Source organism: Panulirus ornatus, chromosome 8, assembly GCF_036320965.1.
Source record: "Panulirus ornatus isolate Po-2019 chromosome 8, ASM3632096v1, whole genome shotgun sequence".
NCBI classification, from domain to species: domain Eukaryota; kingdom Metazoa; phylum Arthropoda; class Malacostraca; order Decapoda; family Palinuridae; genus Panulirus; species Panulirus ornatus.
This window is the reverse complement of record NC_092231.1, coordinates 33832226-33857492: the sequence shown is the minus strand read 5'-3', so window position 1 is coordinate 33857492 and position 25267 is coordinate 33832226. Positions and strand designations below refer to the sequence as shown.

The 25267-nt window shown below is 39.5% G+C and overlaps 1 protein-coding gene across 1 annotated transcript in view; it reads left to right on the top strand.

Moving 5' to 3' along the window:
- The window catches only part of LOC139749894 (PAX3- and PAX7-binding protein 1), a 393872-nt gene that overhangs the window by 189612 nt on the left and 178993 nt on the right, over positions 1–25267 (top strand). Inside the window, 1 exon segment of the mRNA XM_071664284.1 lies at positions 20989–21112. Within this exon segment, the coding sequence (XP_071520385.1) occupies positions 20989–21112 (124 nt within the window).

Sequence of the window (25267 nt, the reverse complement as noted above, 5' to 3'; positions counted from 1 at the left end):
AAGAAGGAGGGCAGGCATCCCCACTGAACTTAAGATCTTTTCTTTCTTTTAAACTATTCGCCATTTCCCGCGTTAGCGAGGTAGCATTAAGAACAGAGGACTGAACTTAAGATAATTGAAGGAATTATGTAAGAATTGTCTAATTTGTGTAATTTTGGTGTAATGAAGGACTTATATAATAGGTGATAAGAAAAGACCTTAAGTATTTCCAGCTAAACAATACCTCTTAATATCCTCCTCATATATGCCAGCTAAATGATCTCCTTATATTTTGAGTTGTGTGAATGTTGTAAGATCTCTACATATATTCATGTTTTTTTTTTTTATATCAATAATGCTGTACTTCAGCCTGAAATAAGAGTGTCTATGAAATATTAATTGAGTCTTTAGTTCAGGGAAAGAAACAAATCCTCAAAAACACACACATATATATATATACAAGTGAAATTTTACTTTGAAGGATTGGGAACGTGTACCTGTAACCTGAAATACAAAGGGGAGGATAAGAAAGAGGGAAGAATGGTTTAATTTATGATGTCATAAAGCAAGATAGTTTCAAGATGTGCAGTCCTGTAAATACAGACAACACTTCAGCCAGCCAGCTTATACAAGGTGTAAGAGAGCAAGGAATGAGTATATTAAAATAAGAAAGGAGGAATAGAGAAATTTTGAAAAGAGTATTGCGGTTAAGGTAGGTGAAAATCCAAAATTTTCCTTAAATTCATCAGAAATAGATTTTCATTTAAAGAGCAGCTGATCAGATTGAGAGATTCAGAGGGATAAATAGTTGGGGATGACGTAACGACACGTGAGGGACTGAATAATAAGTTCAGAAGTGTTTTCACGGTGGAAGACACTTTAGTCTTAATGCTAGTGATGGGATAGGGAGAAGGCTTCAGAGAATAATGATATCTAGAAAAGACATTAACGGAATACTAGAAGATGACCTTTACAAGGCTCATGGTGAAATTTCACCATATTTGCTGAAGATGTTTGCGGATACAGTAGATAGATAATTTATGATTATTTTAAGTAGTTGCCAAAAAAAGAAGAGTTTTCTTCTAGAATTCTCTAAATCCGGTCTGTAGCAACCTGCATTAAATTATTGTCTTGAATTACTGTTCAGATGTTGCTGGAGAAAGGCATATTGTCAAGTTAATTTGAAGAGGGCAAATGTTGTACCCATCTGTAAGAAAGGAAGTCATGAAGACTCTCAACTACAGATAGTCTTCTTGACAATTGTAACCTGTAGGGCACTATAAAAGTTAATCAGAAAGTAGATGGGTGACCAACAAAGGAGAAATTGCCTAATTGAGAAGCAAGAAATCTTTAGGGAAAGGAAGTCTTGTACAGTTAACCTCTTGGATTTCTGCGAGAGTGAGCTCTGTATTGGGCAAAAGGGAAGGCTGGGTAGATTTGTATCTTGACTGCCAGTAAGTATTTGACTGTACTACATGGGGGGCTGGAATACCAGTCAGGAATAAGGGGGAGGCTCCTCCAATAGATGGAAAATTATCTTAGCTGAAGGAAGTAAAAGATACAGGTCAGAGGAACCTTCTCCAAAAGGGCAAAGATTGCCAGTGGAGTGCCCCAGGATTCTGTTTTGGGACCGTTACTCTTTATGATCAATGTAAATGACATACCTGAAGGTATAGATACCTACATGAATATGTTTGCCAACGAGGTCATCAGGAAAGTGAAAAGTGAGCAGGATTGCATATACTTAAAGGGGACCTAGACAGACTCCAAACTTGGTCTGATACATGGTTGTTGAAAGTCAGCCCTATCAAATGTAAGGTAACAAGTTTAGGACACAATGGAAAATGACTTCAATATGTTTATCATCTAGCAGGAAGTAAGCTTCAGGCCTCTGTGTGTGAAAATGGCTTGCAGTTGATATCATCCCTAACCTGTCACCAGAGTCCCACATTAGGAGAATAGGAAAGAAGCCAAACTGTCTTCTGGCAGATATCAGAGTAACTCAGGTATATTTAGCAAGCTATGCATGTCCTACACAAGGTTAAAGGTTAAAACTAGTTGATAGCGAAGGTCCAGAAGGAAGACAACAAAGATAGGACCAGAATAAGAAAGCATAGGTAAGGAAAGGTTTAAGGCTTTAGATTTGCCCACCTTGGAAGAAAGAAGAATAAGTGTTGACTTGATGACCTCCTTTAAGTTTGTAAACAGATCAGTGACATGAGCAGTGACCTGTTCTCAGAGAGGTGTAGGGTTAGAGCAACCAAAGGACATAACATGGAATTAAGCCAGAAACCATTTAAAAAAGATGTAAAAAAGTTTATATCAGTAGAGGGTGAATGAAATAGAATGACCAAAGACATGTTTAATGTACAGGGGAATTATACTTAAATTTATGAAAATGTATGATAGCAGAGAATGTTCAAGAGATGGGGCTTCGCAAGTTTTAATAGAACTCCCTTCTTGTATGGGACAAAAGTAATTATTTTTTTTTTTTTTTAATTTTCCAAAAGAAGGAACAGAGAAGAGGTCCAGGTGAGGATATTCCCTCAAAGGCCCAGTCCTCTGTTCTTAATGCTACCTCGCTATCGCGGGAAATGGCGAATAGTATGAAAAAAAAAAAAAAAATTACACACATGCATAAAGAGGAGATATGATCAGTGATTAATAGTTGATGGGAAAGCTGGAAAAATTGTAAAGGATGATTTAAGGATATGTAAGACTGAATAACAAATTCAAGAGTGTTTTCACTGTGGAAGACATTATAACCACAACACCAGGGAGATGAAACAGCAAGGAGGTTTCAGAAATCATTGAGATATCTAGAAAAATGGAAGCAGGATACTAAAGGGACTTGACCCATACAAGGGTCATGGTTCTGATGAAATTTCACCATATGCCGCTGAAGGGAGGCAAAGTACCAGAGGAATGGAAAAGGCCAAACATCATTCCTATATCTCATGATTTACACATGTTCAATTTACATAAATTTTAGAACAATGTGCATGGTCCATTTACACCTTTTTAATTTACTTGAGATTACATTTGGAATAACAGATTATCTTTGGGCTGGTAGTGCAGTGTTGTTGCCAGTGCTGTGTGAGAAGCAGTATATTGCATATTCATGTTTTTTGACCCTTGCATCATGCCACTAAAGCATTTTCTAAGTTCTGGTACTAAGAAGCATTAGGCCATCATCACTAAGGTTAAGATTGATGTGCTTAGACATTTATAAAGAGGTGAATGAACAGCTGATATTAAGTGTGCCCTTATACTGAGAGAATCTAATTGGTTATGGTCTAAGGATAATGTAGGTATTTTACTAAAGCTATAATAATAGATGCACCTTAGTGGAACTCACTATCATTCCTAGAGGGGAGCATTGTTTCCCCCAAAGGAACACTGCTTCCACCTTGGATACACCTATGTTATAATCCTGAAGTACATTTTTCTGTTAATAATTCAAATAAGTAATGCTTTAGTCACACTGTGATAGAACTATCAGTAAGCTTTTAAAGGTAAAAGGTATGCTATGTTATGTCATCACTACCTTAACCCTTTCACTTGCAGCTTATATCATACATTATAGTACAGTTTCATAACTCACTTGAGCCCAAAATGTGTTTATGAGAATTCAGGTAGGACACCATGTATAGCTTTGTTCCTCGGATAATTATGGGCCATACTTGGAGCCTTGTTCTTTTTAGGTTTCTTCTTATACTTTCATATAATATTAATTTGTCATTCCCCTTGAAGAGGCCTTGGAAAATGGACAGAATCTTGGGAAGTTGTACATTTATGTTTCCGGAGCTATGAAGATTTTGCTTACCTCATTGTACTGTTGTGGTTTAACATTATTACTGTACATTGATCCAGACATCAGTCATCATGTACTTATGCTGTCTGTGGAGTAGTGTGTGCCACCTTCTGTTCATACAAAGAAACACTGTTCTCCCAAAGGATCACTGCTTCCTCCCTGGCTACAGACCCATTGTTTTTCTGAAGTATTTTCAGTGAATAACAAATAAAAAAAAATCATTAATGTTATGGTAAAATTATCAATAAGCTTCGAAAGGTCAACTTATGCTGTATTTGCCAACATTACCATAACCACTTCACTCACCACAATTTCATACATCATAACTCACTGTAACCTTGACTGAATTCACATGAGTTTGGGGTGGGCACCATTTTCTTCAGGTGCAACCTTGTTCTCCAGGTGGGTCAGGCTTAGAGCCCTGTTCCTTTTAAAGTTGTTCATTTACCTTCATGTAATATTATTTAGTTATTCCCACAAGAAGAGACCATGGAAAATAAAAGAAAACTTGAGATGTTCTTTTATTTTTCCCATGAGTTATGAAGATTTTGCCTACCCCATGGTACCATTGTGGATCATCATTATTACGATACATGTTAACTCCCACATCAGACATCACACACACTTTATGTGGAAAGGTATGTGCCACCTTCCCATTAAGGAATACTGTTTTTCCAAGGAACGCTGCTGTCTCCCCGGTTATGGGCTTGCTGTTTTCTTAAAGTACAGTTCTCTGTTAATAACTCAACTAGTAATAATTGTTACTGAGAATGCTGGTGATGAGGGTTTGAGGAAGGTGATGGTATGTAATCAGTATTTTTACCTGTTATTGGATTAGAATTTGCCCAGACCTTGCTGGGTGAACTGCCACATCTCTCTTGGAAAAATCATGGCTAGAATGTGGACCCCTCTGTGTTAGTTACCTTAATTATGCTGATACATAAAAAAAACAAAAAATTCCAAATTCTAAAAAGCATTTGCTGCATGGGTTTTGTATTTAGGGATCCAAACTTGCATCAAAGAAGGTGAATATTTTCTTAAGGAGATTTTTAGCATGAATGAGAGCGGATAATTTTGGAAGAGGATGCCTCCGAGAACATATATCTTTTTGTGAATAGAAGACTTTGCCAGTTTTTAAAGTTTGTTATTTTCTGTTTTTAGTAACAGAATTCATTGTCCAGTATGTATATTGTATTTCTTGGTACATATATAATGTAGTTTTTCACTGGTATTAACTTACTAATGAGGAAACCCCCCTAATCTCCATTAGCTACATTATTAGATTTATGTAACTATTTCCAAGAACATAACTGTTGCATGAATTGAGAATACCCTGCACATTATTTACAATGATTTACATTCTCATTTTTTCCATACTTGATCACTATTTCCTGCATTAGTTAGGTAGTGCTTGGAAACACTCAAAGAAGGGCCACATCCACTCTCAAACACATATGCATATGTACACATATATGCTCACATATATGTATATGTTTTTTATACAGCGTATAATTTATTTACGCATATATATATATATATATATATGTATATATATATATATATATATGTATATGTTTGAAGGAATAGTGGTTCCAACAATGTTGTATGGTTGCGAGGCGTGGGCTATGGATAGAGTTGTGCGCAGGAGGATGGATGTGCTGGAAATGAGATGTTTGAGGACAATGTGTGGTGTGAGGTGGTTTGATCGAGTGAGTAACGTAAGGGTAAGAGAGATGTGTGGAAATAAAAAGAGCGTGGTTGAGAGAGCAGAAGAGGGTGTTTTGAAGTGGTTTGGGCACATGGAGAGGATGAGTGAGGAAAGATTGACCAAGAGGATATATGTGTCGGAGGTGGAGGGAACAAGGAGAAGAGGGAGACCAAATTGGAGGTGGAAAGATGGAGTGAAAAAGATTTTGTGTGATCGGGGCCTGAACATGCAAGAGGGTGAAAGGAGGGCAAGGAATAGAGTGAATTGGAGCGATGTGGTATACCGGGGCTGACGTGCTGTCAGTGGATTGAATCAAGGCATGTGAAGCGTCTGGGGTAAACCATGGAAAGCTGTGTAGGTATGTATATTTGCGTGTGTGGACGTATGTATATACATGTGTATGGGGGGGGGGGTTGGGCCATTTCTTTCGTCTGTTTCCTTGCGCTACCTTGCAAACGCGGGAGACAGCGACAAAGTATAAAAAAAAAAAAAAAATATATATATATATATATATATATATATATATATATATATATATATATATATATATATATATATATATATATATATTCGGTCGTAGAAGGCGACTAAAAGGGGAGGGAGCGGGGGGCTGGAAATCCTCCCCTCTCAATTTTTTTTAATTTTCCAAAAGAAGGAACAGAGAAGGGGGACAGGTGAGGATATTCCCTCAGTGGCCCAGTTCTCTGTTCTTAACGCTACCTCGCTAACGCGGGAAATGGCGAATAGGTTTGAAAAAAAAATATATATATATATATATATATATATATATATATATATATATATATATATATATATATATATATCCTCCCCTCCTTGTATTTTTTTTAACTTTCTAAAATGGGAAACAGAAGAAGGAGTCACGCGGGGAGTGCTTATCCTCCTCGAAGGCTCAGATTGGGGTGCCTAAATGTGTGTGGATGTAACCAAGATGTGAAAAAAGGAGAGATAGGTAGTATGTTTGAGGAAAGGAACCTGGATGTTTTGGTTCTGAGTGAAATGAAGCTCAAGGGTAAAGGGGAAGAGTGGTTTGGGAATGTCTTGGGAGTAAAGTCGGGTTAGTGAGAGGACAAGAGCAAGGGAAGGAGTAGCAGTACTCCTGAAACAGGAGTTGTGGGAGTATGTGATAGATTGTAAGAAAGTAAATTCTCGATTAATATGGGTAAAACTGAAAGTTGATGGAGAGAGATGGGTGATTATTGGTGCATATGCACCTGGGCATGAGAAGAAAGATCATGAGAGGCAAGTGTTTTGGGAGATAAATTTTTTTTTTTTTTTGTCGCTGTCTCCCGCGTTTGCGAGGTAGCGCAAGGAAACAGACGAAAGAAATGGCCCAACCCACCCCCATACACATGTATATACATACGGCCACACACGCAAATATACATACCTACACAACTTTCCATGGTTTACCCCAGACGCTTCACATGCCTTGATTCAATCCACTGACAGCATGTCAACCCTGGTATACCACATCGCTCCAATTCACTCTATTCCTTGCCCTCCTTTCACCCTCCTGCATGTTCAGGCCCCGATCACACAAAATCTTTTTCACTCCATCCTTCCACCTCCAATTTGGTCTCCCTATTCTCCTCGTTCCCTCCACCTCTGACACATATATCCTCTTGGTCAATCTTTCCTCACTCATTCTCTACATGTGCCCAAACCATTTCAAAACACCCTCTTCTGCTCTCTCAACCACGCTCTTTTTATTTCCACACATCTCTCTTACCCTTACGTTACTTACTCGATCAAACCACCTCACACCACACATTGTCCTCAAACATCTCATTTCCAGCACATCCATCCTCCTGCGTACAACTCTATCCATAGCCCACGCCTCGCAACCATACAACATTGTTGGAACCACTATTCCTTCAAACATACCCATTTTTGCTTTCCGAGATAATGTTCTCGACTTCCACACATTCTTCAAGGCTCCCAGAATTTTCGCCCCCTCCCCCAACCAATGATCCACTTCCGCTTCCATGGTTCCATCCGCTGCCAGATCCACTCCCAGATATCTAAAACACTTCACTTCCTCCAGTTTTTCTCCATTCAAACTCACCTCCCAATTGACTTGACCCTCAACCCTACTGTACCTAATAACCTTGCTCTTATTCACATTTACTCTTAACTTTCTTCTTCCACACACTTTACCAAACTCAGTCACCAGCTTCTGCAGTTTCTCACATGAATCAGCCACCAGCGCTGTATCATCAGCGAACAACAACTGACTCACTTCCCAAGCTCTCTCATCCCCAACAGACTTCATACTTGCCCCTCTTTCCAAAACTCTTGCATTCACCTCCCTAACAACCCCATCCATAAACAAATTAAACAACCATGGAGACATCACACACCCCTGCCGCAAACCTACATTCACTGAGAACCAATCACTTTCCCCTCTTCCTACACGTACACATGCCTTATATCCTCGATAAAAACTTTTCACTGCTTCTAACAACTTGCCTCCCACACCATAAATTCTTAATACCTTCCACAGAGCATCTCTATCAACTCTATCATATGCCTTCTCCAGATCCATAAATGCTACATACAAATCCATTTGCTTTTCTAAGTATTTCTCACATACATTCTTCAAAGCAAACACCTGATCCACACATCCTCTACCACTTCTGAAACCACACTGCTTTTCCCCAATCTGATGCTCTGTACATGCCTTGACCCTCTCAATCAATACCCTCCCATATAATTTACCAGGAATACTCAACAAACTTATACCTCTGTAATTTGAGCACTCACTCTTATCCCCTTTGCCTTTGTACAATGGCACTATGCACGCATTCCGCCAATCCTCAGGCACCTCACCATGAGTCATACATACATTAAATAACCTTACCAACCAGTCAACAATACAGTCACCCCCTTTTTTAATAAATTCCACTGCAATACCATCCAAACCTGCTGCCTTGCCGGCTTTCATCTTCCGCAAAGCTTTCACTACCTCTTCTCTGTTTACCAAATCATTTTCCCTAACCCTCTCACTTTGCACACCACCTCGACCAAAACACCCTATATCTGCCACTCTATCATCAAACACATTCAACAAACCTTCAAAATACTCACTCCATCTGCTTCTCACATCACCACTACTTGTTATCACCTCCCCATTTGCGCCCTTCACTGAAGTTCCCATTTGCTCCCTTGTCTTACGCACTTTATTTACCTCCTTCCAGAACATCTTTTTATTCTCCCTAAAATTTAATGATACTCTCTCACCCCAACTCTCATTTGCCCTTTTTTTCACCTCTTGCACCTTTCTCTTGACCTCCTGTCTCTTTCTTTTATACATCTCCCACTCAATTGCATTTTTTCCCTGCAAAAATCGTCCAAATGCCTCTCTCTTCTCTTTCACTAATACTCTTACTTCTTCATCCCACCACTCACTACCCTTTCTAATCAACCCACCTCCCACTCTTCTCATGCCACAAGCATCTTTTGTGCAATCCATCACTGATTCCCTAAATACATCCCATTCCTCCCCCACTCCCCTTGCTTCCATTGTTCTCACCTTTTTCCATTCTGTACTCAGTCTCTCCTGGTACTTCCTCACACAGGTCTCCTTCTCAAGCTCACTTACTCTCACCACCCTCTTCACCCCAACATTCACTCTTCTTTTCTGAAAACCCATACAAATCTTCACCTTAGCCTCCACAAGATAATGATCAGACATCCCTCCAGTTGCACCTCTCAGCACATTAACATCCAAAAGTCTCTCTTTTGCACGCCTGTCAATTAACACGTAATCCAATAACGCTCTCTGGCCATCTCTCCTACTTACATAAGTATACTTATATATATCTCGCTTTTTAAACCAGGTATTCCCAATCATCAGTCCTTTTTCAGCACATAAATCTACAAGCTCTTCACCATTTCCATTTACAACACTGAACACCCCATGTATATATATATATATATATATATAGATTTGTCAATTGGGAGGTAAGTTTGAACGGAGAAAAACTGGAGGAACTAAAGTGTTTTAGATATCTGGGAGTGGATCTGGCAGCGGATGGAACCATGGAAGCGGAAGTGGATCATAGGGTGGGGGAGGGGGCGAAAATCCTGGGAGCCTTGAAGAATGGGTGGAAGTCGAAATCATTATCTCGGAAAGCAAAAATGAGTATGTTTGAAGGAATAGTGGTTCCAACAATGTTGTATGGTTGCGAGGCGTGGGCTATGGATAGAGTTGTGCGCAGGAGGATGGATGTGCTGGAAATGAGATGTTTGAGGAGAATGTGTGGTGTAAGGTGGTTTGATCGAGTAAGTAACGTAAGGGTAAGAGAGATGTGTGGAAATAAAAAGAGTGTGGTTGAGAGAGCAGAAGAGGGTGTTTTGAAATGGTTTGGGCACATGGAGAGAATGAGTGAGGAAAGATTAACGAAGAGGATATATGTGTCGGAGGTGGAGGGAACGAGGAGAAGTGGGAGACCAAATTGGAGGTGGAAAGATGGAGTGAAAAAGATTTTGTGTGATCGGGACCTGAACATGCAGGAGGGTGAAAAGAGGGCAAGGAATAGAGTGAATTGGATCGATGTGGTATACCGGGGTTGACGTGCTGTCAGTGGATTGAATCAGGGCATGTGAAGCGTCTGGGGTAAACCATGGAAAGCTGTGTAGGTATGTATATTTGCGTGTGTGGATGTTTATCTATATACATGTGTATGGGGGTGGGTTGGGCCATTTCTTTCGTCTGTTTCCTTGCGCTACCTTGCGCATATATTCTTAATACCTTCCACAGAGCATCCCTGTCAACTCTATCATATGCCTTCTCCAGATCCATAAATGCTACATACAAATCCATTTTCTTTTCTAAGTATTTCTCACATACATTCTTCAAAGCAAACACCTGATCCACACATCCTCTACCACTTCTGAAACCACACTGCTCTTCCCCAATCTGATGCTCTGTACATGCCTTCACCCTCTCAATCAATACCCTCCCATATAATTTACCAGGAATACTCAACAAACTTATACCTCTGTAATTTGAGCACTCATTCTTATCCCCTTTCCCTTTGTACAATGGCACTATGCACGCATTCCGCCAATCCTCAGGCACCTCACCATGAGTCATACATACATTAAATAACCTTACCAACCAGTCAACAATACAGTCACCCCCTTTTTTAATAAATTCCACTGCAATACCATCCAAACCTGCTGCCTTGCTGGCTTTCATCTTCCGCAAAGCTTTCACTACCTCTTCTCTGTTTACCAAATCATTTTCCCTAACCCTCTCACTTTGCACACCACCTCGACCAAAACACCCTATATCTGCCACTCTATCATCAACACATTCAACAAACCTTCAAAATACTCACTCCATCTCCTCACATCACCACTACTTGTTATCACCTCCCCATTTGCGCCCTTCACTGAAGTTCCCATTTGCTCCCTTGTCTTACGCACTTTATTTACCTCCTTCCAGAACATCTTTTTATTCTCCCTAAAATTTAATGATACTCTCTCACTCCAACTCTCATTTGCCCTTTTTTTCACCTCTTGCACCTTTTTCTTGACCTCCTGTCTCTTTCTTTTATACTTCTCCCACTCAATTGCATTTTTTCCCTGCAAAAATCGTCCAAATGCCTCTCTCTTCTCTTTCACTAATACTCTTACTTCTTCATCCCACCACTCACTACCCTTTCTAATCAACCCACCTCCCACTCTTCTCATGCCACAAGCATCATTTGCGCAATCCATCACTGATTCCCTAAATACATCCCATTCCTCCCCCACTCCCCTTACTTCCATTGTTCTCACCTTTTTCCATTCTGTATATATATATATATATATATATATATATCTTTTTCTTTCTTTTAAAGTATTCGCCATTTTCCGCGTTAGTGAGGTAGCGTTAAGAACAGAGGACTGGGCCTTTTTTGGAATATCTTCACCTGGCTCCCTCTGTTCCTTCTTTTGGAAAGTGAAAAAAATAACGAGAGGGGAGGATTTCCAGCACCCCGCTCCCTCCCCTTTTAGTCGCCTTCTACGACACGCAGGGAATACGTGGGAAGTATTCTTAATCCCGTATCCCCTGGGATAATATATATATATATATATATATATATATATATATATATATATATATACATTGAGATGTATAGGTATGTATATTTGCGTGTGTGGACGTGTATGTATATACATGTGTATGTGGGTGGGTTGGGCCATTCTTTTGTCCATTTCCTTGCACTACCTTGCTAACGTGGGAGACAGCGACAAAGCAAAATATATATATATATATATATGGTGACTGAGTTTGGTAAAGTGTGTGGAAGAAGAAAGTTAAGAGTAAATGTGAATAAGAGCAAGGTTATTAGGTACAGTAGGGTTGAGGGTCAAGTCAATTGGGAGGTGAGTTTGAATGGAGAAAAACTGGAGGAAGTGAAGTGTTTTAGATATCTGGGAGTGGATCTGGCAGCGGATGGAACCATGGAAGCGGAAGTGGATCATAGGGTGGGGGAGGGGGCGAAAATTCTGGGGGCCTTGAAGAATGTGTGGAAGTCGAGAACATTATCTCGGAAAGCAAAAATGGGTATGTTTGAAGGAATAGTGGTTCCAACAATGTTGTATGGTTGTGAGGCGTGGGCTATGGATAGAGTTGTGCGCAGGAGGATGGATGTGCTGGAAATGAGATGTTTGAGGACAATGTGTGGTGTGAGGTGGTTTGATCGAGTGAGTAACGCAAGGGTAAGAGAGATGTGTGGAAATAAAAAGAGCGTGGTTGAGAGAGCAGAAGAGGGTGTTTTGAAGTGGTTTGGGCACATGGAAAGGATGAGTGAAGAAAGATTGACCAAGAGGATATATGTGTCGGAGGTGGAGGGAGCAAGGAGAAGAGGGAGACCAAATTGGAGGTGGAAAGATGGAGTGAAAAAGATTTTGTGTGATCGGGGCCTGAACATGCAGGAGGGTGAAAGGAGGGCAAGGAATAGAGTGAATTGGAGCGATGTGGTATACCGTTTTGACGTGCTGTCAGTGGATTGAATCAGGGCATGTGAAGCGTCTGGGGTAAACCATGGAAAGCTGTGTAGGTATGTATATTTGCGTGTGTGTACGTATGTATATACATGTGTATGGGGGGGTTGGGCCATTTCTTTTGTCTGTTTCCTTGCGCTACCTCGCAAACGCGGGAGACAGCGACAAAGTAAAAAAAAAAAAAAAAAAAAAAATATATATATGTAGGTGGGTTGATTAGAAAGGGTAGTGAATGGTGGGATGAAGAAGTAAGATTATTAGTGAAAGAGAAGAGAGAGGCATTTGGACGATTTTTGCAGGGAAAAAATGCAATTGAGTGGGAGATGTATAAAAGAAAGCGACAGGAGGTCAAGAGAAAGGTGCAAGAGGTGAAAAAGAGGGCAAATGAGAGTTGGGGTGAGAGAGTATCATTAAATTTTAGGGAGAATAAAAAGATGTTCTGGAAACAGGTAAATAAAGTGCGTAAGACAAGGGAGCAAATGGGAACTTCAGTGAAGGGCGCAAATGGGGAGGTGATGACAAGTAATGGTGATGTGAGAAGGAGATGGAGTGAGTATTTTGAAGGTTTGTTGAATGTGTTTGATGATAGAGTGGCAGATATAGGGTGTTTTGGTCGAGGTGGTGTGCAAAGTGAGAGGGTTAGGGAAAATGATTTGGTAAACAGAGAAGAGGTAGTAAAAGCTTTGCGGAAGATGAAAGCCGGCAAGGCAGCAGGTTTGGATGGTATTGCAGTGGAATTATATTAAAAAAGGGGTGACTGTATTATTGACTGGTTGGTAAGGTTATTTAATGTATGTATGACTCATGGTGAGGTGCCTGAGGATTGGCGGAATGCGTGCATAGTGCCATTGTACAAAGGCAAAGGGGATAAGAGTGAGTGCTCAAATTACAGAGGTATAAGTTTGTTGAGTATTCCTGGTAAATTATATGGGAGGGTATTGATTGAGAGGGTGAAGGCATGTACAGAGCATCAGATTGGGGAAGAGCAGTGTGGTTTCAGAAGTGGTAGAGTATGTGTGGATCAGGTGTTTGCTTTGAAGAATGTATGTGAGAAATACTTAGAAAAGCAGATGGATTTGTATGTAGCATTTATGGATCTGGAGAAGGCATATGATAGAGTTGACAGAGATGCTCTGTGGAAGGTATTAAGAATATATGGTGTGGGAGGCAAGTTGTTAGAAGCAGTGAAAAGTTTTTATCGAGGATGTAAGGCATGTGTACGTGTAGGAAGAGAGGAAAGTGATTGGTTCTCAGTGAATGTAGGTTTGCGGCAGGGGTGTGTGATGTCTCCATGGTTGTTTAATTTGTTTATGGATGCAGTTGTTAGGGAGGTGAATGCAAGAGTTTTGGAAAGAGGGGCAAGTATGAAGTCTTGGGGATGAGAGAGCTTGGGAAGTGAGTCAGTTGTTGTTCGCTGATGATACAGCGCTGGTGGCTGATTCATGTGAGAAACTGCAGAAGCTGGTGACTGAGTTTGGTAAAGTGTGTGAAAGAAGAAAGTTAAGAGTAAATGTGAATAAGAGCAAGGTTATTAGGTACAGTAATGTTGAGGGTCAAGTCAATTGGGAGGTAAGTTTGAATGGAGAGGAACTGGAGGAAGTAAAGTGTTTTAGATATCTGGGAGTGGATCTGGCGGCGGATGGAACCATGGAAGCGGAAGTGGATCATAGGGTGGGGAAGGGGGCGAAAATCCTGGGAGCCTTGAAGAATGTGTGGAAATCGAGAACATTATCTCGGAAAGCAAAAATGGGTATGTTTGAAGGAATAGTGGTTCCAACAATGTTGTATGGTTGCGAGGCATGGCCTATGGATAGAGTTGTGTGCAGGAGGATGGATGTGCTGGAAATGAGATGTTTAAGGAGAATGTGTGGTGTGAGGTGGTTTGATCGAGTAAGTAACGTAAGGGTAAGAGAGACGTGTGGAAATAAAAAGCGTGGTTGAGAGAGCAGAAGAGGGTGTTTTGAAATGGTTTGGGCACATGGAGAGAATGAGTGAGGAAAGATTGACCAAGAGGATATATGTGTCGGAGGTGGAGGGAATGAGGAGAAGTGGGAGACCAAATTGGAGGTGGAAAGATGGAGTGAAAAAGATTTTGTGTGATCGGGGCCTGAACATGCAGGAGGGTGAAAGGAGGGCAAGGAATAGAGTGAATTGGATCGATGTGGTATACCGGGGTTGACTTGCTGTCAGTGGATTGAATCAGGGCATATGAAGCGTCTGGAGTAAACCATGGAAAGCTGTGTAGGTATGTATAGTTGCGTGTGAGGACGTATGTATATACATGTGTATGGGGGTGGGTTGGGCCATTTCTTTCGTCTGTTTCCTTGCGCTACCTCACAAACGCGGGAGACAGCGACAAAGCAAAAAAAAAATATATATATATATATATATATATATATATATATATATATATATATATATATATATATATATATTATATTATTTTTTTGTTATCGAGGATGTAAGGCATGTGTATGTGTAGGAAGAGAGGAAAGTGATTGGTTCTCAGTGAATGTAGGTTTGCGGCAAGGGTGTGTGATGTCTCCATGGTTGTTTAATTTGTTTATGGATGGGGTTGTTAGGTAGGTAAATGCAAGAGTTTTGGAAAGAGGGGCAAGTATGAAGTCTGTTGGGGATGAGAGAGCTTGGGAAGTGAGTCAGTTGTTGTTCGCTGATGATACAGCGCTGGTGGCTGATTCATGTGAGAAACTGCAGAAGCTGGTGACTGAGTTTGGTAAAGTGTGTGGAAGAAGAAAGTTAAGAGTAAATGTGAATAAGAGCAAGGTTATTAGGTACAGTAGGGTTGAGGGTCAAGTCAATTGGGAGGTGAGTTTGAATGGAGAAAAACTGGAGGAAGTGAAGTGTTTTAGATATCTGGGAGTGGATCTGGCAGCGGATGGAACCATGGAAGCGGAAGTGGATCATATATATATATATATATATATATATATATATATATATATATATATATATATATATATGCATATGTATATATATATATATATATATATATATATATATATATATATATATATATATATATATATATATATATATATATATGCATATATATATATATATATATATATATATATATATATATATATATATATATATATATATATATATATATATATATATACATATCCCTGGGGATAGGGGATTAAGAATACTTCCCACGTATTCCCTGCGTGTCGTAGAAGGCGACTAAAAGGGGAGGGAGCGGGGGGCTGGAAATCCTCCCCTCTCGTTTTTTTTTTTTAATTTTCCAAAAGAAGAAACAGAGAATTGGGCCAGGTGAGGGTATTCTCTCAAAGGCCCAGTCCTCTGTTCTTAACGCTACCTCGCTAATGCGGGAAATGGCGAATAGTTTGAAAGAAAAAAGAAAAATGATAATATATACATAAATCGTCCAAATGCCTCTCTCTTCTCTTTCACAAAAAAAAAATATATATATATATATATATATATATATATATATATATATATATATATATATATATATATATATATATATATATATATTTTTTTTGTGAAAGAGAAGAGAGAGGCATTTGGACGATTTTTGCAGGGAAAAAATGCAATTGAGTGGGAGATGTATAAAAGAAAGAGACAGGAGGTCAAGAGAAAGGTGCAAGAGATGAAAAAAAGGGCAAATGAGAGTTGGGGTGAGAGAGTATCATTAAATTTTAGGGAGAATAAAAAGATGTTCTGGAAACAGGTAAATAAAGTGTGTAAGACAAGGGAGCAAATGGGAACTTCAGTGAAGGGCGCAAATGGGGAGGTGATAACAAGTAGTGGTGATGTGAGAAGATGGAGTATTTTGAAGGTTTGTTGAATGTGTTTGATGATAGAGTGGCAGATATAGGGTGTTTTGGTCGAGGTGGTGTGCAAAGTGAGAGGGTTAGGGAAAATGATTTGGTAAACAGAGAAGAGGTAGTGAAAGCTTTGCGGAAGATGAAAGCCGGCAAGGCAGCAGGTTTGGATGGTATTGCAGTGGAATTTATTAAAAAAGGGGGTGACTGTATTGTTGACTGGTTGGTAAGGTTATTTAATGTATGTATGACTCATGGTGAGGTGCCTGAGGATTGGCGAAATGCGTGCATAGTGCCATTGTACAAAGGCAAAGGGGATAAGAGTGAGTGCTCAAATTCCAGAGGTATAAGTTTGTTGAGTATTCCTGGTAAATTATATGGGAGGGTATTGATTGAGAGGGTGAAGGCATGTACAGAGCATCAGATTGGGGAAGAGCAGTGTGGTTTCAGAAGTGGTAGAGGATGTGTGGATCAGGTGTTTGCTTTGAAGAATGTATGTGAGAAATACTTAGAAAAGGCAAATGGATTTGTATGTAGCATTTATGGATCTGGAGAAGGCATATGATAGAGTTGATGGAGATGCTCTGTGGAAGGTATTAAGAATATATGGTGTGGGAGGAAAGTTGTTAGAAGCAGTGAAAAGTTTTTATCGAGGATGTAAGGCATGTGTACGTGTAGGAAGAGAGGAAAGTGATTGGTTCTCAGTGAATGTAGGTTTGCGGCAGGGGTGTGATGTTAAGAGTAAATGTGAATAAGAGCAAGGTTATTAGGTACAGTAGGGTTGAGGGTCAAGTCAATTGGGAGGTGAGTTTGAATGGAGAAAAACTGGAGGAAGTGAAGTGTTTTAGATATCTGGGAGTCGATCTGGCAGCGGATGGAACCATGGAAGTGGAAGTGGATCATAGGGTGGGGGAGGGGGCGAAAATTCTGGGGGCCTTGAAGAATGTGTGGAAGTCGAGAACATTATCTCCGAAAGCAAAAATGGGTATGTTTGAAGGAATAGTGGTTCCAACAATGTTGTATGGTTGCGAGGCGTGGGCTATGGATAGAGTTGTGCGCAGGAGGATGGATGTGCTGGAAATGAGATGTTTGAGGACAATGTGTGGTGTGAGGTGGTTTGATCGAGTGAGTAACGTAAGGGTAAGAGAGATGTGTGGAAATAAAAAGAGCGTGGTTGAGAGAGCAGAAGATGGTGTTTTGAAGTGGTTTGGGCACATGGAGAGAATGAGTGAGGAAAGATTGACCAAGAGGATGTACGTGTCGGAGGTGGAGGGAACGAGGAGAAGAGGGAGACCAAATTGGAGGTGGAAAGATGGAGTGAAAAAGATTTTGTGTGATCGGGGCCTGAACATGCAGGAGGGTGAAAGGAGGGCAAGGAATAGAGTGAATTGGAGCGATGTGGTATACCGGGGTTGACGTGCTGTCGATGGATTGAATCAAGGCATGTGAAGCGTCTGGGGTAAACCATGGAAAGCTGTGTAGGTATGTATATTTGCGTGTGTGGACGTATGTATATACATGTGTATGGGGGGGGGGGTTGGGCCATTTCTTTCGTCTGTTTCCTTGCACTACTTCGCAAACGCGGGAGACAGCGACAAAGTATAATAATAAAATATAAATAAATATATATATCTTTTTCTTTCTTTCAAACTATTCGCCATTTCCCACATTAGCGAGGTAGCGTTAAGAACAGAGGACTGGGCCTTTGAGGGAATACCCTCACCTGGCCCAATTCTCTGTTCCTTCTTTTGGAAAATTGAAAAAAAAAAAAAAAAAAACGAGAGGGGAGGATTTCCAGCCCCCCACTCCCTCCCCTTTTAGTCGCCTTCTACGATATCCTTTTTGTCAATCTTTCCTCCCTCATTTTCTCTATGTCAATGGATTGAACCTGGGCATGTGAAGCATCTGGGGTAAACCATGGAAGGTTCTGTGTGGCCTGGTTGTGGAAAGGGAGCTGTGGTTTCAGTGGATTATACATGACAGCTAGAGACTGAGTGTGAATGAATGTGGTCTTTGTTGTCTTCTCCTAGCGCTGCCTCACGTACATGGGGAGGGAAGGGGTTTTCGTTTCATGTGTGGCGGGGTGGCGATTGGAATGAATAAGGGCAGACATTATGAATTATGTACATGTGTATATATGTATATGTCTGTGTTTGTATGTATATGTATACGCTGAGATGTATAGGTATGTATATTTGCGTGTGTGGACATGTATGTATATACATGTGTATGTGGGTGGGTTGGGCCACTTTTTCGTCTGTTTCCTTGAGCTACCTCGCTAACATGGGAGACGGCGACAAAGCAAAAAACAATGTATGTATATATGTATGTATGGGCATTTATGTATATATGTGTGTATAAGAGTGGATGGGCTATTTTTTGTTTCTTGGTGCTACCTTGATGACTCAGGAAACAGGATTAAGTATAATAGATAAATAGTAAATCAAGGAATGTGGATTTTTTTTTTTTTTTGTTAATTTGCATTGCACAAATGTTTCCTTCACACGTATCGTGGTGCCTTGTTGAAGGAGTTGGGAGTAGCTTTTAGAGACACATTACCATGTGATGACATCTCGTCAGTGTGTTGTGCTCATGGATATAATCTTCTCATAGCATTTTTAGCCATGTTCTTTAGGGAACATGAAATCCCAACCATTTCACTTGTACATCAAGATATTGAAGAACCTTCTTCTGATCAAATCATCTGTGATGATGATGCTGGTGAAGCCTTTAGGCTGATGATGATGCTGGTGAAGCCTTTAGGCATTAAGAACCTCATATTTGGAGAAATGGATTAGTATATTGCCTGTAGGGGTGAAGGAGCTTGGGAAATGAGGCTGTTGTTCTTTGATGATGACGTGTCACTGGTGGCAGACTTGAGTTTGAAAATGCAAAAGTTGGTGCCTGAGCTTGAGAGAGTGTGTGAAAGGAGAAAGTTGAGAGTAAATGTGGGTGAAAGCAAGGTTATATTATTTAGCACTGGAGAAAGAGTGAATTGGATTGATGTGGTATAAAAGGGGTGACATGCATTTGAAGCATCCTGGAAAATCCATAGAAAGGTCTTTTGGGCCTGGTTTTGGATAGGGAGTTCCATCACATATGACAATTAGTGAATGGATATAAGGAAGTGATGCCTTTTGTTCATCTGTTCTTGGCACTACCTCATTAATGTGGGAAATGGTAAACAAGTTTAAAGATGAAAAAAAATTTGTCCATAGCACAGACCTATCATTCCTTGATAGTACTTAAGTTATCATTTAGTTTTTTAAGCTGACCCTACATTTTTTCATGTATGATCATTCATATGCATCACTAACATGGTAAAAAAACCCACAATCCTACTGTAAACTATTTAGAAGCCTTTTTCTTTCAGTCATCATAGTGCCTGGTCAAGGGACCATGGTAGATATTTCCAATGGTGTTACATAGAAATAGATGCATATGATGATGTTTAATCCTAATATGCATTTTCGAGACACACAAACTTTTCTAGGAGCACAAGTATAGCATTTTGAGGATTTTTCATTGTTAAGGTAAAAGCCCCTGCAATGAAACACTTTTATCCCAGTTTACTGATATTTTTGTTTTTAGAAGTAAGAAGGGCACATTTAGACTCTTCCCCAAATGCTCCTTACTTTACATCTCCAGACATCCTAACTCTAGAGATCCTACCATAGTACTAAAATTATTTAAAGAAAACTTTTCTGTGATGTAGATTGCACATTACACAGTGAACTGAGTTACTGTCTACATACATAGGAAATTTGATTATTTATATTTTTAAAGAAGAGGACTCTTTATAAGGAAAATTAATTAGGGGAATGATGAATTGATAGAACATGAATTCAAATCATATATATGATTGTATATTGTAATATTAGAATTTTTCAAATTAGAGAACATGCACCAAACCATAAAATGATGCTGTCAGCAAGAGAAAGAAAGCCATTAGGAGAAATTTTTTCATTTTGCAGTTACTGTTACAAATTTACTTCATTCCTCCTTAACTGAATCCATCATATTTCAAATGAATAGGATGGAGATGTGAAAAGGGTAGGTATTTATTTTAAAGGTATTAATTGTGTAGTAAACTGCACTGGAAGTAGTCGGAAAGGTTGTACTTTGTATGTGGGTGTGGACTGGTGGGAAAAGTCTGGGTAATTGCAAATATTTTCATAAGATTTGAAAAAAGTCCAATGTAAGGTTTAGGGAAAAACTGAAGATAGGTTCAAAGGATGTATAGAAATAAGGGAAAGGGGATGATTGATTGTGTGTTTTAAGATGTTAACATTAATTGAATGAGCAATTTCAGTAAGAATGAGTTACATGTATCTTTGGAAGGTAGCATACTGGATGGAGCCAAGACTAAATTTAGAATATGGAACAGGAAGATCATGCATGGAAATATATAAGAATGGGAGAACATCAGCTTACTGTAGCATGTAGAGGATTTTCTGTTTTAGACAGTACTCTTTAACACAAATAATTGTACGTGGTGTCTGACAATTTGATATATGATACATCTTTCTCCAAAATGCAATGTCTTACAGTTATCAGAAACATATCAAGAGATATAGTCATGAAAACCAGTTATATGCATTATAATATTAACCCTTAAAAGAAACTGAATAATAGAGGTATTCTCCCGGCAGGTCCCAGAAATCAGCACTTTAGAGGATCAAGTTTATATTCTGTACCGCCAGCGAGCGCAGAAGATGGTACAGCGTCGACGACAGGATGTCAGAGATCAAAATGATGAATTCTCACCATTTGCTGGTAGGTCTTGCTGCTTTTAAGCCATTTCTTTTCAGAACATGATACCCAGAGATAATATAAGTTTGTAAGTAACATTTTCATCATATAGAGGAAAGTGATTGGTTCTCAGTGAATGTAGGTTTGCGGCAGGGGTGTGTGATGTCTCCATGGTTGTTTAATTTGTTTATGGATGGGGTTGTTAGGGAGGTGAATGCAAGAGTTTTGGAAAGAGGGGCAAGTATGAAGTCTGTTAGGGATGAGAGAGCTTGGGAAGTGAGTCAGTTGTTGTTCGCTGATGATACAGCGCTGGTGGCTGATTCATGTGAGAAACTGCAGAAGCTGGTGACTGAGTTTGGTAAAGTGTGTGAAAGAAGAAAGTTAAGAGTAAATGTGAATAAGAGCAAGGTTATTAGGTACAATAGGGTTGAGGGTCAAGTCAGTTGGGAGGTAAGTTTGAATGGAGAGGAACTGGAGGAAGTGAAGTGTTTTAGATATCTGGGAGTGGATCTGGCAGCGGATGGAACCATGGAAGCGGAAGTAGATCATAGGGTGGGGGAGGGGGCAAAAATCCTGGGAGCCTTGAAGAATGTGTGGAAGTCGAGAACATTATCTCGGAAAGCAAAAATGGGTATGTTTGAAGGAATAGTGGTTCCAACAATGTTGTATGGTTGCGAGGCGTGGGCTATGGATAGAGTTGTGCGCAGGAGGATGGATGTGCTGGAAATGAGATGTTTGAGGACAATGTGTGGTGTGAGGTGGTTTGATCGAGTAAGTAACGTAAGGGTAAGAGAGATGTGTGGAAATAAAAAGAGCGTGGTTGAGAGAGCAGAAGAGGGTGTTTTGAAATGGTTTGGGCACATGGAGAGAATGAGTGAGGAAAGATTGACCAAGAGGATATATGTGTCGGAGGTGGAGGGAACGAGGAGAAGTGGGAGACCAAATTGGAGGTGGAAAGATGGAGTGAAAAAGATTTTGTGTGATTGGGGCCTGAACATGCAGGAGGGTGAAAGGAGGGCAAGGAATAGAGTGAATTGGATCGATGTGGTATACCGGGGTTGACGTGCTGTCAGTGGATTGAATCAGGGCATGTGAAGCGTCTGGGGTAAACCATGGAAAGCTGTGTAGGTATGTATATTTGTGTGTGTGGACGTATGTATATACATGTGTATGGGGGTGGGTTGGGCCATTTCTTTCGTCTGTTTCCTTGCGCTACCTCGCAAACGCGGGAGACTGGCAAAAAAAAAAGAAAAAAAAAATTTACATCACATTTAGCATTAGATTCAACCACTTTAGCATGAATGCATCAAAGGCTACCTGTAAGATGTCTAGGGATGCACTGTTGCAGCTAACTCACAGATATAACATACTTGTAGCTGAACATCTTATATGTTCTTGAATGGATCATAATGCCTTTGATTATATTTCAGATTTATTTATGGACCCACCCACCATCTATATCTAGTCTGTCAAAAGCACTACATAGACTTAGCTATGCCCATCAGTAGAGCTCACATGACTGATGCAGTGGGACAGGAACCTGAGGACATTGAAACCAAGGTGTGCATGGCACTGAGCGAAGCTGTAAATGAAATAATATGTACTTTTAGAGACAAAACAATCAACAAAAATTATGGTCCAGTAGATGAGAATTTCTGGAAAGTGCAGAGCATATAGGATCCATGCTTTTTACCAAAAAGGGAGATAATAGAAAATGCCAGTGGCATAGAAGTGGATAAACCAAAGCTAATGGACTTGGCTAAAAAATGGGTGGTACTTGAATTAGAAAGATCAGTTAAATGGGAGCTCAACAGACATATCTTTGATTATTTTTTAACTAGATGAAGAACATACACCAAATAAAGAGGAGAGGGGAAAGGAAGAAGAAAGATAGTTAAAGGATTACGATAGGTTGTAGAATCACCAAATGCAATTTATGTGGTAAAGTAGAAGAATTGGTTGTTATAATCAAGACAAAAGGATGATCAATTATGGATACATTTGATTTAGTCATCTCGGTGGGAGGAACTGAGACAGGCAAAGAAATTCAAAAACATGGTGGAATTCAGCAGAGTATTCATCTGCTATGAAAGAACAAGAGAAGAGAGGGAAAGAAAACAAAGGATACAGTCAGAGGGCAAAAAAACAGAAGATGCCAAATGAGGCAAAAGGACAGACCATTCCTATCATTGCTGCAGAGAGGTCAGTAATATAAGGCACTGGCAATGGTACACTGAAAGTATTGTATGAAAATGCTTGTGGATGAATAGCACATGGCAAAATGCTGCAATTTAAGGATGTAATAGCAAGGTCACCACTAGAAGGCAAGGTGACATGTAGATACTGCAGAAAACTAGAATACCCCTTTGAGGCACAGAAATACGAAACTTTTTCCTCAACTTTTAAGCCCAGACCTTAGTAGAAGCACTTCCTAACCTCATTGGTTACAATACTGCCATCGTGCAAAATTGTTAGGTTCAGGAGGGCAGAGGGATAGGTTACTCAGGATGTAAGTTTGAATGAAGAAAATTTGGGTGAAGTAAGCCATAGGGGAGTTGAAAGGAAGCATGTTCTGAGGGAAATCATGAATGTGTGGAAAGAGAGGTAGTCATATAGGAGAGCAAAAATTGGTATGTCCTGTTTGCACACTTTTCTGTTCCTAAGAATATCTCTATTGCAAGTATGTTTTTCATGCATATATGTGAGCAAAGGAGGCCTTTTCTCTGTCTGTTCCTCATGCTATCGCACTTATGCATGAAACAGCAAACAAGTAAGAATAAAACTGAAAAAGGATGTTTCATACATGATGTTACATATTTTTGTTACGTGTATCTTTGATAGTGTTACGTAGTTCATGAATCCAATAGTTTTATTTGAGCATTATTAGTCTCATGACAGGCAATGATTCTGGGCTAGGCTGTTTATGTCATTTTCATAAGTTTGTGAGGGGGATACATGGTGAAATACAACCTTAGAAATATTTGTAAGCCCATTAAATTCTTTGGAAATGTCATTCAGAACCTGGCACAGAATCATTTTGTCATGAGAATGATGGTCTCAAGACAGATCCAATGGATGAATGAGCCATGTAACATGATTGAAATTATTTATGATATGATTATGCAATATCATGCAATAAACATGTATGTAAGCAAAAATATACCCATAGTAGAGATAGATCCTGTCTTATGGGCATGACAAGACACTGTGGATACCATGTAGGTTTGGTAAGCACCCAGATTTTGATCAGCTACTTTTGCAACTTATACAGTGTAGTCTTCTGCAGTGTAGTCTTCTACAGCTTCAGGATCAGCAGTTTTCACCCACACTTTTAACATTTGTATGCATGCCATAACTTATATCAGTTAACCATCCCTGAGAATATTTATGGTTTTTGTGTTTTAAGTTCATGGATCAACTTGTCCCATTCAGTCACTATTGGTCCAGAGATAGCTTTCCCCCCTCACTCCTATATTGAAAAAACCACTTAGATATACTTGATCCACATTACTGATATATGGTTTTGCAGAACTTAATGCTTACTTATACACATGTTAATATCTTTAATTTTTTTTTTTTTTTTTTTTTTTATACTTTGTCGCTGTCTCCCTGAGACTGTAAATTGTTGAAGTACTCACATTGCAAACATTACCTAACTTCTTCAAGGGTGTAACTTTCTTTCTCATGTTTCTATAATCTCTGCAATTCACAATAAATTATGATTAGATTTTGCATCATGAGAGACTGGAGGCTCCTTACTAGTCTTGCTGGAGATACCCTAATTGCATATGAGGCAAAATTAGGAAAATAGATGTCACAGTCTCCAAATACAGAATGTTACTGTTGATGGTGGAATCTGGAGTGCTGAACAGTTGAAATGGCCACTCCAGAGACTTAAACTGTCTTCTCGGTAGAATTTTTGCAGGATTATTAACTCATAGAGTTCACCAGTAGAAATACTATGGCCAGTTTACAGATGAAACTGTATTTATGAGTTCTGGATTTTCAATCATGTATTTGTATATTAAAAAATGCCATCACTTCGCCTAACCTGACCTTTATCCATTTCATCGACATTTTTTTTTTTTATTCAGACTGTTCTCCTTTAGTTTACCTTGGTGAAAATATATTTTAAGTAATTTAGTGTTTTGAATATGTTCTGTGTGTGCAGTGTCATAT